This window comes from Dasypus novemcinctus, chromosome 4 (genome assembly GCF_030445035.2).
Source record: "Dasypus novemcinctus isolate mDasNov1 chromosome 4, mDasNov1.1.hap2, whole genome shotgun sequence".
Taxonomy (NCBI): Eukaryota; Metazoa; Chordata; class Mammalia; order Cingulata; family Dasypodidae; genus Dasypus; species Dasypus novemcinctus.
In genome coordinates, this window is record NC_080676.1 from 59,745,305 (window position 1) to 59,758,718 (window position 13,414).

At 37.6% G+C, this 13,414-nt stretch overlaps 1 protein-coding gene across 4 annotated transcripts in view; it reads left to right on the top strand.

The window, feature by feature from the left end:
• Positions 1 to 13,414, top strand: part of VPS8 (VPS8 subunit of CORVET complex) — a 294,602-nt gene that overhangs the window by 104,456 nt on the left and 176,732 nt on the right. For all 4 annotated transcript variants that reach the window (XM_058295485.2, XM_058295487.2, XM_058295486.2 and 1 more), the window contains one exon: positions 9,856 to 9,902. In XM_058295485.2, the coding sequence (XP_058151468.1) occupies positions 9,856 to 9,902 (47 nt within the window). The remainder of the gene's footprint in view (positions 1 to 9,855; positions 9,903 to 13,414) is intronic.

Here is a 13,414-nt window from a genome sequence, read left to right on the forward strand (position 1 = left end):
TATCTTATATCTTTTTTTTTGTCTCCCTTTTTTGCAGTCTTCTTTCTGTATAGTTGATCTTTTGTGATGTATCTGACTGATCCCTTTCTCATTTCTGTTTCTGTGCATTTTAAAATTACTTTCTTTGTGATAACCCCAAGATTTGTATTACACAGCCTACATCTGTAACCTACTAATTTGAAAAGATACCAACCTAGCTTCAGCAGCATACATGTTCTCTGTTCCTATATCCTTCTGCTTCCCCTCTTTATGTTCTTTTTCCCTCACATTACCTCTTTATATCTTATGTTCCATTACAAGGAACTATGACTTTTTCTTGTTCAATTTATTCTCTTAGAGGAATTGAATAGTAGGGTTATATATTGAGGATACACTACTATTGGTTTTTGTGTTTTTAAGACATTTTTATTTATTCCTCTCCTCTCCACCCCCCTCCCCATTGTCTGTTCTGTGTCCATTTGCTGTGTGTTCTTCTGTGTCTCCTTGCATTCTTGGAGGCACTGGGAATCTGTGTCTTTTTTTGTTGCGTCATCTTGCTGCATCACCTCCCCGTGTCTGTGGTGCCACTCCTGGTTGGGCTGCGCTTTTTTTCGTACAGGGTGCCTCAATTTTGGGACACACTCCTTGTGCATGGGGCTCCCCTACACAGGGGACATCCCTGTGTGGCTCAACATTCCTTGTGTGTGGCAGCGCTGTGTGTGGGCCAGATCACCACATGGGCCAGGAGCCCCTGGGTTTGAACCCTGGATTTCCCATATGCTAGGCGGACAGTCTATCAGTTAAACCACATCTGCTTCCCTATTGGGTTTTGCATTTACCCATTTAGTTACCTTTACTGAAGATCTTCATTTCTTCATAGTGCTCCAAATCACTCTTTCTTGTCTTTTCCTTTTAACCTGCAGAACTCCTTTTAGTAATTCTTGTAGGGCGGGTCTTTTGGTGACAAACCTTCTCAGTTTGTTAATCTGTGAATGTTTTAAACTCACCTCCATTTTTGAAGGACAGTTTTGCTGGATAAAGAATTTGGGGCCAGTAGTTTTTCTCTTTCAGTACTTTAAATATATCATGCCACTGCCTCCTTGCCTTCATGATTTCAATGGGAAATCAGCACTTAGTCTTATTGAGGATCTCTTATATGTGATAAATCACTTTTCCCTTCCTTGCTGCTTTCAGAGTTCTCTCTTTATCATTGGCATTTGACATTCTGATTAGTATTTGTCTTGGAGTAGGTCTGTTTGGAGTAGGTTGTTTCTTGGTCATGTATATTTATGTTTCCACATGTGACCTCTACTGACCGTGATGGGAGTGGCCTTATTACTACTGGACAGTCTGTAGGCTTCCTCTGATATCATTGTGGTGGGGAGGGTTGCTTCATTATTCTTGGATGTGACTGGCAGTCCAGGCTCCACAAATGTATAAGCTGATACATAAGGGCCAGAGCCCATTAATGTAGCTTGGAATGGCTTACGGATAAAAGAAATGATTGGCTAGTTTGAGAAACAGAATAGTAGTTAGGTTAAAATACTTAAATTGTACATAGGAGGTGTGTGTGTGTGTATTTGAGTTTGTGGTTTTTAAATAATGCATTTACCTAATTTCTATACTGATTGTGTTGAATATAACCTGCTTCTCTTAATTATCTTCCCTTGTTGAAAGTCTAAGAGCTGTTGCTGAGCTTTCCTAAGCAGGTATCTGTCTTTCCTATTTCCCCATGATTCTTCATGCAGAAGATGTTGCTTTTAACTCCTGTAAAAAAGATCAGGTCATTGAGTATAGCATTTCTTTGTCATTTGATTAAGGCAGTATCAGATCAGATATATCGGTACATTGTAGTAAGGAGGTTTAAAATGCTGTATTTCAGATTTCACAGTGTGATTGAAGAGTTCTTTCATTTTTAAACACTTATTGATAGGAGGGATGTATTTGTAAAGTTTTGATCTTCAAATAGTTTTAAGGACAAGAGACCATTTTTTTTTAAAAGTTAGAATATATTAAATTTCTATCCAAAAGGTATAAAAAAATTTTTTTAAGTTCTGAGGAGGTAATTATTACTTGGTTCTATGAAACAATTGCTTCTTCCCTTTTAATTTGTGCCCACTAGCATGGGCTGAAACTTAAGAATCCAAAAGAAAATCCAGAAGCTGAGCCATACAGCACTAGAGTATCACTCCTGCGGTTCTGAGGTAGTGCACAAGTCTGTAGTGACTGGGCCCAGCTTTAAACCCATTTTATTCTATGTCCTCCTGGTCATTCATGATGGAAGGACCACAATTGAAGCCAAATATCTGTGAGGTTTAGGCTCTCAGTCTCTATTTTTAGACATTTTGTGCAAGTGGTTTCACACATCCATTGTTTCCTGCTGATGTTTTTATCCTGACTTCTCTCCTCAAACAGCCCATTCTGTCACTTCTTTGGCCTAGGAAGAGCAGCTCTGCCTCTGCACATTTAGGGGCATGATCATTAATGGTAGAGGTAGATGCATGCCATTTCTCATTGGGTAGGAGTAGAGTGAGGTGGTACTTTCCTTGGTGATGTTGGCACCAGCATATCCTGTACCTTGTCTGTCTTTGACTGTTACCTTAACTGATGTTCCAATTAGGCATTAGTTGAGCCAAGATCTCTGTGGATCCTATTTAAATCTCTTACAGGGATTATATATTTTTATTTACTTTGTGTGTTTATTTTATCAAGAAAAAATGTTAATGTTTAGTGGAGTGGGTAAGTGAGGGACTAGATGCTTTTCTTTAATTTACCTGCTCACTTAATATATTCGTGACAAATTTTCCAGCCAACCACCATCTCTCAGAAACATATATGTTCATATTCTCCTGCTTCTAATAGTTCTCCATTACCTTAACATAGCATAGTCATTCCCTAGTAAGGGACCCTGACATTATATTGGGCTTCAAATTTCGGGGAGTTCTGGATCACAGAGTGTTTCAGCAATGGCAATGGAGGGATACTGGTATGGGATGCCATTGACAGGTGATATATGGCTGACAGGGAGCTGTACAGAACATATGTCCAGGGTGCATGGTAATGTTTGGATATACTCATAGTGGTAACAATTAAAAACCACAGCAGGGGGGGTACTGGGTTCCTGGCCAGTGGTGCTCTGTCGTGGTCCCTAGGGGAGCAGCGACAGTCTCCCAGGTGCAGCGGCAGGGACCGGGAGGGAGTGAGGGTTCAACAGTGAGCCCCTGATGCTAATGACTATGCTTGTGAGCTGATAAGCCTAAAATAAGAACAAGGCCTAGAGCAACATTGTGCCTGGGAATTTCCTCCTGTCAGCCTTCATGTTACTCAAATGTGGCCAGTCTCGAAGCCAAACTCAGTAGGTAAATGCAATGCCTTCCCCCCAGCGTGGGACATGACACCCGGGGATGAGCCTCCCTGGCACCGAGGGACAACTATCAACTACCAACTGATGATGCAACTGGAAAATGACCTTATACGGAAGGTTCAATGCGGATCAGCAGAATATCCCTGTCTACATAAAATAACATGACTTTAAAATGCTGTTTGACCTAAAGTAAGGGGGAAATGGAAAGGAGAAATGAGTTTATATGGCTGTGAGTTTCTAAAAAAGAGTCTGGAGGCTGGCAGAAGGATTGCCCTTATGCACAACTGAGCAGAGTCAGAGAGACAGATAAAGCAGATACAACCCCCAGATATTGGTTCCTTTGAGGGCTAAAGAGACCCATGGGAGTTATGGTCATGGCCGATGGGGTCAACTACCAGGTCAGATGGCCCCTCTTTGGAAATGGTGTTTATGTGTGATGAATCTGGACTCAGATGGGATCTCCCTTCATAAGACTTTCATGCTAATGTGCTGGAGGTGCAGTTAATGTTGGGGTTTAAGATATATTTAGGGGATTTGAATCTCTGGACTGACAATGTGATAGCCAGGTCCTGAGCCTCAACAGACTCCAGCACCTACAATCTGTTTTATTGGACTTACACACTCAGCTAAGATGGAGTTGAAGAAGGACAACCACCACACCATGGAGCCTAGAGTGATTACAACTGAAAGTGGGAGGATTGCATCCAGCATCCATGTGGAATCTGAGCCTCCTCTTGACATAGAGGTGCAATGGACACAACCAATCCAATGTCCACATAGAAGAGGTGGCATTGGATTGGGAAAAGTGGACATGGTGGCTGATGGGTATGGGGAAAGGCAGGAAGAGATGAGAGGTGGAGGCGTCTTTGGGACATGGAGCTGCCCTGGATGGTGCTTCAGAGGCAATCACCGGACATTGTATATCCTCCCAGGGCCCACTGGATGGAATGGGGGAGAGTATGGGCCATGATGTGGACCATTGACTATGAGGTGCAGAGGTGCCCAAAGATGTACTTACCAAATACAATGGATGTGTCATGATGATGGGAGGGAGTGTTGCTGGGGGGGGGGGGGGGGGGGAGAGGTGGGGGGGGTTGAATGGGACCTCACATATATATTTTTAATGTAATATTATTACAAAGTCAATAAAATTTAAAAAAAATTAAAAAAAAAAACCATAGCATAGTACTTATATAGCCTGGTTTTCTATTTCCCTTCCACATGTCCTATGCCCAACCATATTGAATTACTTATTTTTAACATGTCAAGACGTATTCCTCTGAGATTTTGCATCTTCTGTCCATCAAAATTCTAGTCAGGGCATTGAGGCGTAGTTCTGAAGTTTTCCTTTGAAGTATTCCACAGTTCCTTTGGCAGAATTAGTCACTGCTGCCCCTGTGTGCTTGTGGTAGTTTGTTTATTCCAGCTCTTATTGTGTAGTTTAAATGGTTGTGAAAGTTAAAGTATCCTCAGTTGAATGTGAACTACTTGACAGTAGGGGCCAGGTATTACACTGGTACTTTTACTCATAGTAAGAGCCCAATAATCTTTGCCCAGAATGGATACAAACAGGTTAGAAATGAAGTGTAGCACAAAGTTGTAAGGCAAAAGGAAAAAAGCAAAAGAGAATAAAACACTCTATTAGGTAAATCACAAGTAAATAGGATCATAGAATTTTAGAATTAGAAAGGACCAACCACTAAATCTGCAGATACTGGCTACCTAAAACCTTGACTATCTCTGTATACCCCTTAGGATAGGGTAAATTTTGGAGATAGTCCTGTAAGAAATGTGCTTATATAAAATATTAAAGTAAAACTTTCTCCCATAGTCTACCATCTCTGAACAAAATGAACTGGGATAAAAGATAGCGCCAAATAAAGGAACCCCGTATGGAGTTAATTTCATTTATATTTATTGTGATTACTTATACATTTGAATTTTTAAGCCTCCTTTTGTGCTTTGTATTCACCCTCTTTTGCTGTATTCCCCCTTCCCTCTGTACCCCCTCTCTCTGTCACTGAACTAATTAAGTTTTCTTTTTTCCTTTTTTCCCCTCCCTCTACTGGTTTAGAAGTTATTCATTTTATTTCTCTTAATTTGGTGGCTAACCTTAAAATTTCAGCATATAATAAAATGGAAAGTTTAATCCATATCTCTGCCCTTTCCTGAGTAATTCAAGAACCTTCCAATGCTTTAATTTGAATAATTCTCTCTCACCTAACATAATATCATTGACCAGGATTTTGGTTCTACTTTGTTTTTATAATCCCCAAAATAGTCATTCCTACTTTTAAAAGATAACCAGTTATTTAGGTTTATTCATGTATTTATTAGTTTCTTATCATTCCTTCTTGTATCTCACAGCTACCTTCTGGATGTAGGTTTTCTTTTTCTGAAATCTGTCTTTTGGTAAAGGAGTTATTAGTGATAAAGTGTTATTATCTTTTAATATGTCTTTTTCTTCCTACCTCTTTAATTATAGTTTAGCTGGATATGGATACTAGGTTTTAAGTTATTCTCTCTCAGAATATTTGAGATAACGTTCTATCATTTTCTGCTTTCTGTTATTGCCAATAATTTGAAATGTCAGTCTAGTTGTTAATTCTTTGGAGGTAATATGTGGTTTCTTTCTGGTTGGTTTGAAGATCATCTCTTTGTCTTTGAAATTCTTTGGTTTTGCTATAGTATGGGTAAACATGCATTTATTTTTGTATATCTTTTTGGGAACTCACTGTGCTTCTTGAATTTTAGGAGTCCTATTTTCGTTACCATTCTAGAAAATTCTTAGAAAACTCTCTTTAAATATGGTCTGTTTTACCTTCTTTTGACCTCCCCTAGAACTAAATAAATATATGTTTGATCTGCTTAATAAATCCTCCATGTATCTTAACTCTCTTTCATAGTTTTTACCTATCTGTGCTACATTCCAGATAATTTTCCCCAGATCTTTTTTCTAGTTAAGGGACTTTTCATTTTTTTCCCCCTTCTCTCCAACTTTATGTGATATGCTGATTAATCAATCCATTGCAGTTTTAAAAATTGAGATATAATTCATGTACCATAAAATTAATCCTTTTAAAGTCAGTGGCTTTTTTAGCACAACCACAAAGTTGTGCAACCATCATTGCTGTCTAATTCCAGAACATTCTCATCATCCTAGAAAGAAATTTAATGCTCATTAGCAGTTCACTCTATTCCCTGTCCTCCCCACACAGGCCCTGACAATAATCACTACTACTTTCCTTACTAATTTGCCAGTTCTGGACATTTCAGATAAATGGAATCAGTCATACAATATGTGGCCTTTTGTGTCTGGCTTCTTTCATTTAACATAATGTTTTATGTTATGTTATGTTCATGTTGTAACATATATCAGTATTTCATTCATTTTTATGACTGAATATTATTCCATTTTATGACTATTCAATATTTATCCATCAATCAACTGATGGACATATGAGTTGTTTCTAACTTGACATTCATGTACAAGTTTTGTGTGGTCATATGATTTCAGTTCTCATGGTTATATATACCTAGGAATGGAACTGCTAGGGCATATTGTAAGTCTATGTTTAATTTTTTAAGGAAATGCCAAACATTTTTCCATAGTAGCAGTGCCAATAATATTCTTAACCAGCAAAGTATGAAGATCCATTGAGTTTTTAATTTCTGTGATCACATTGTTCATATTAGAAGTTACGTTTGGTCCTGAATCTGCCTCATTTCTTTTTGCCAGATGTCAGACTCATATATTTTATTCCTTCTTTTATGCCTTTAATAATTTTAAATATACTTTTAAAAATAGTTTCTACCTGATAATTATGTAATTTAAGTTTTAGGGGTCTAATCCTGATATTTGTTGTTTTGCTGACACTCATTCATGGTGCATTATTTCATCGAGTGCTTTAATTAATTTTTTTGGCTGGAGCCCAACCTCAGTGGGGCATTATCATGAGTAAGACTTATTTTACCTGTGTCAAGAAATGTCTTTGGAGAGGTTCTAAATTTGCTTCTTTCATTTGCCCCAGAAATATCTTCTTTCAGGATTACTTTTTATGTTAATTTTTTGCCTTGACTGTTCTCTTACTAAGGAGATAGTATAAATGCAAATCCCAAATCCACCTGAGGGCAGGGTCTTGCTCCACAGATTCTTGGAAAGGACAAATTTATCCCCACTGAGCCCAGGCTGAGAGAGACAAGCTTCTTTGTTGTCCTCCTGTGCCAACAGGCAGATAATTTCCCCTTTCATTGAGGACACAGCTCTTCAAGAAGTCTAGTTTTAAGCAGGTCCTCAGCGTCAGTACACTATGTAGCAAGGGTCTGAGACCTCGGCTTCTTTCCTGAATTAAAACTCAAGCTCTTATAAAGACAATCATACTTCTCAGAGCAGTCTCAGTGACAGCTTGGGGCTTACTGCTTTGATTTTCAGTTACCTTTCATTTTGGATTCTGGATGTTGTCCTTACTTTCTTGTGAGCTCAGCTATATATTTAAAAGAATGTTTATTAAATTTTGCCCACAATTTCTATGGAGGATCCCCCTCTCAGATTTTCTAGCCTACTATATTCTTGTTATGGCTTAAGACTTGATACAGCTCTAACAGTTTTTTTTTTTTTTTAAGATTTATTTTTTTATTTATTTTTCTCCCCTCCCCCCCACCCCCCATTGTCTGCTCTCTGTGTCCATTTGCCATTTTCTGTGTGGTCTTCTGTGACCACTTCTATCCTTATTAGCGGCACTGGAATCTGTGTTTCGTTTTTGGTTTGTTTTTAAGATTTATTCTTTATTTATTTCTTGAGACTTGATACAACTCCAGCAGTTTTTAACTCTATGATTTTAGTTCCTAATTTTGAAGACTTTGAGAAAGATTATATTATAAATCTTGTCATGAGGAATATTAATGACAAGAAGGGATGTGTCAAAGATAACCCTACAATCCTCTCTTGTAAATAATAATGGATCCTTAGTTTTGATCTTTTTTTCAAACAGGTGTTAGCATTAGTGTTCACTTCATATAGTACCTTTTCCCTCCTGATGGTTTTTTTTTTTTAAAGTAGATAACCAGGGATGGAACCTCATACATGGGAAGCATGTGCTCAACCACTTGCACTTCATCCACTCCCTGATGGAATTTTTTTCTATTTAGAACCTAGGCCTTTCTAGGATTTTTAAAAAGGAAACCATATCCTTATAGTGCAGAAAATGAAAGAATACAACTGAAATCTGATGTTTGGTTATTTGACAATTTCCAGTTATAAAAATCTCCCTCAAACCATTTCCCTTGAAAAATGCCATATTATAGGTTGCCATTAACTTGTTAGGAATCCATACATGATGAATTTAAGGCGATCAAAATATATGAAATTGAAATGTTAAATCAACCTTAAAATAGCTGGTTTGTAGGTTTGTGAAAAACATTGACATCCTTAATCATCTGATCTTCCAACAGAACTGGCTATAGCCTATTTATTAATTTGATGTATCTTCTAAGTTTTTTCCTCTGCAAATATTTTTTACTAAGATTTGAGATATATATATTTCACCTAATGTGTGTTACAATACTATTATTATAAACTCTTCATAAATTATAATTAATATCTGCATAATATTTTAATTAAATAATAAAACTTAACTATTCACATTTTGCATATTTAATTCCAATTTCTTCCTTCTCCTTCTTTCCCTTCTTCTCTCCTTCTTCTTCTCCTGCTCCTTCTTTTCCATTATAAAGCTAGAGTGAACATCTTAATGCACTAAAAAAAACTTACTGAAATATTTTTAGGATAGATTTCTAGATACTGGATCAAAGTGTTTTCATATCTTTTTAAAAGACTTTTGGCAGGTAGTACTATATTGTTAAACCAAGAGCTTGGTACAAAGTTATATTCTCCAAACATTGTAACTTCATCTTTTTTTTTTTTTTTCCTTCACTTTATTTTTTTAATGTTACATTAAAAAAATATGAGGTCCCCATATACCTCCCACCCCCCTCACCCCACTCCTCCCCCCATAACAACAACTCCATCATCATGAGACATTCATTGCACTTGGTGAATACATCTCTGAGCACTGCTGCACCTCATGGTCAATGGTCCACACCATAGCCCACACTCTCCCACAGTCCACTCAGTGGACCTTGGGAGGACATACAATGTCCGGTGACTGTCCTTGCAGCACCACCCAGGACAACTCCAAGTACCGAAAATGCCCCCACATCGCATCTTTTCCTCCCACTCCCTACCCCCAGCAGCCACCATGGCCACTTTTTCCACACCAGTGCCACATTTTCTTCGATTACTAACCACAATAGTTCATGAATAGAATATCAGTAAGTCCACTCTAATCCATACTCTATTCCTCCATCCTGTGGACCCTGGAATGGTTGTGCCCACTCCACCTCTATATCAGTAACTTCATCTTAAGCAGGCATCTTTCCTTGTGTGTTGTGTCTAAGCAATGGGCCGTTTGACGGGTTGTGGTACTGATGTTTTCTTTATGGTTCTTCTATAGGATATGGTTCCTGTCATAGTTGATTACTGCCTCCTGCTGCAGCGAAAGTGAGTATACGTTGCCTGTCACAATTAGTTTGAACCCAGGTTGCTTCTTCCTTATGTATAATTCACTACTATGAATTCTGTAAATTAATTTACAGAAATTTGATTCTTTAACAATTTTCTGTCTAATCAATCATCTATTAAAATTAACTTTTTCCAAATAGATGCTATGGGTTTATCATCTATATATTTGGGTGGCAGGGCAGGGGAGGTGAAGAACATAGCCAACCAAAGAGCAAGGATCTTAACTCTGGATTAGGCTTTGTTGGTTTAAATACTAACTATAAATTAATAAGCCTGTGCTAATGCACCATTTTTTCATATTTGTAATTAGTAATTTCCTACATGCCAGGCATTATTCCAGGTCTTTTATATTACTAAATTTTTATAACAGTGAGGTAGTTGTTATTATCCTCATTTTATATAGAAGGTTCCATAGGCAGAAAGCAGTTAAATAATTTGCCACAATTCACTCATAGTGCTTTTGGGGGTCAAAATCCAGGTATTGTAACTCCTGTGTTCTGGCTCTGTGTTCTGCACTTAACCACTTGTTTGTACCACTTCTAAATAGAGAAAAAATTTTAGGGTCCAATTCAGATACTCCTCCCTCTACAACACTGACTTGGACTCATGAATTTATATGTGTAATGGTAGCATGTCTTATGAAAGGTTGGATCATGCTGTTTGAAGGTATCAGGAAGGTTATCAGGAGGACACTTTTTATTCGTTGAGTCAGACCTTTAATTAAGTCACAAATAGCTATAGATTCTGTTTACTTGGAGTTCAAATTTATTCCAGTGTTTTATCTATAGTATTATATATAATTATCCAGTGAAATTTCTTGTGTTCACAATAGGAATTTGTTGAGAACACAGCTTTGTTATACATTGTCTTCTTTTTTTTTTTTCAGGTATTTTGTCAAATTTTTTTGTCTTTATTTTTTAATGTTACATTAAAAAATATGAGGTCCCCATATACCCCCCACCCCCCTCACCCCACTCCTCCCCCCATAACAACAACCTCCTCCATCATCATGAGACATTCGTTGCATTTGGTGAATACATCTCTGAGCACTGCTGCACCTCATGACCAACGGTCCACACCATAGCCCACACTCTCCCACATTCCACCCAGTGGGCCATGGGAGGACATACAATGTCCGGTAACTGACCCTGCAGCCCCACCCAGGACAACTCCAACCCCCGAAAATGCCCCCACATCACATCTCTTCCTCCCACTCCCTACCCCCAGCAGCCACCATGGCCACTTTTTCCACACCAATGCCACATTGTCTTCTTTATGAGTGCTTAAGGGAGAAACTTCCCTCGAGTGTTAGCCAGAAATACTTTTGCATCTTCTCAACAGCAGGTTTACTTTTAGCTGATGAAAACTGTGAATTGTGTAACTAATCGTGTCCTAGAGAGCTAAGAATGTTTCCTAGAAAGCTGTGAAATACTAACTGCATTCTACTTTCTAGTTTTTCTTGATTTCCCTTTACCCCAATTTTAGCATCCACTTACTTATTATTTATCTCAATAGCTTATGGATCTATTTTACATATTTTATTTCATTTGAGCCTCATAATTACATTGTTACAAAGGTAATGTTATGAGGAAATAGTGTCGAAATGTTCCCAATACTAGTATATATTTGAACCAAATTTCAAATTTATACCTTCAAACTGAGATAATTGTAAATAAGATAAAATATCTAAAAGACTAAATTTTAATTAAAGAAGGAATATCTTTATATTTAATGGTTTATTTCCACCTAGAATAGTAACTGACACAAAGTAGCTGCTCAATACCTGATGGTGAATTAATAAAATAATTCTGCTACCTGCTTTGTAGTATGACTTGTGATTGTTATCTTCAATACTTGAAGAACTGTCATGGTGACATTAAGTTTAAGTGGCCCTCACAGTTGTAAGCTGAAGAATTATATAGGGTAAAAGGAAAAAATGGGTTCCTTTAAGAAATATTTCATGATATTCCCACAAATGTTCTAGAGATAAGTTTTTCTTTTGTCTATAATATGAAAAGGAAATATTCTCCAATTTTATTTAACCTATTGACTGGCTGAGAATGGAATGATTTCTGCATTGCATTATAGCTTATAAAATAGAAGATTAAATTTGGTCTATATTTTCACCAAATCAGGATCTATTATTTTCTCTTTGTTTTTTAAAACTTCTTGCATTCCTTTTATTTTTCTTGGCTCCCCAGCATGTTTTCTTCTGGACTATGTCAGAAACAAATACAATATTTGTTGTTGGAGATCTCAGAGAAAAACACCAGCTGTTACAGTATGCTACTTATCTCCAAGGGGAAGGAGAATCACAAGGGCTCTTTTCGCAGCCCTTTCCCCGTCCCAGCCCTTGTCCTCCATATACACATACTCCTGGCTGAAGGGCCTGGGCATTGTCCCTGGTCTGTCTCAGGATTCCATTTCCAAAGGGTGAAGACTAGGTCTCCCTAGATCCTGCTTCAGCTCGGGAGAAGTTCCAACATGTGTGTTCTCACTGTTTTCCTCCTGGTGTCCTCCTCCCCTTCCTCTACTGTAATAGCGCCCAGCAAGGGCAGAAGGAACAGGGCAGCATTCCCAGATATATAGGAAAGCGTAGGCCTGTGAAACTATGCATTGGGTCAAATGTTCCCTCTTTTTTTGTTCAGAATTTTATGTTCTCAGCTGTGCTTGCTTTTCACACTACTTTCTTTCTCATCAGAATGTTAAGATCCTAATATGGGCCTGAACTTCGACGGAAAGGGGTGGAAGAGGCATTTGATTAACTTTGATCCTTTGTGTCTAGGTCTTTCGTTTTCCTTCCTCTCTAAACATTCAGTGATTAAAGATTTGTTGGATGTAAACTTCTATTTTTACTTAAATAGTTTAGTGTAATTGCTCTTCAATGATAGACTTTTTTAGGCTTTTCTTAATGCTGCCATATATAATAAGGTTGAAAATGGTCATTCCCTAGGTTAAATTGGAGCAGAGGGTTTTAAGATGGTTGTAGCTTCATTCCAGTATGGTGCCTTTCTCTTTAAACTGGATGCTTTTTGTAAACCCTCTTCTTTGACATTTGGTCCCATTATTTCTAGGGTCTTCTCTTCTCTATTCCCAAGTCTTCAAAGCATCTGTGACATTAACATTACTTTAAGGAATATTCATATTGTGCATAAAATAAATATAATCTTATGAAATATAATCTAGCACTCAGCCAATTTCAGGTAAATTTTTCTAGTTGTAGCGCCATCAGTTCATACTCATCCTGGCCTCCAGATGCCTTTGTATAGTATAGTAATACCTTCTGATAGAGTATGTTGTATTTATAGTCAGTCCTTTTATTTTTTCATATATTATACTGTTTCTTATGTGGGTCAAATTGTAAACACAATACATATTCTGAAATTGATCTTAACTCAGCACTGTTACTTCGTGCTTTCATAATCCATAGAAGTTCATACCCAGCAGTAGTGTTGATTGAACTGTTATATATATGTATTCCTCTTCATAGT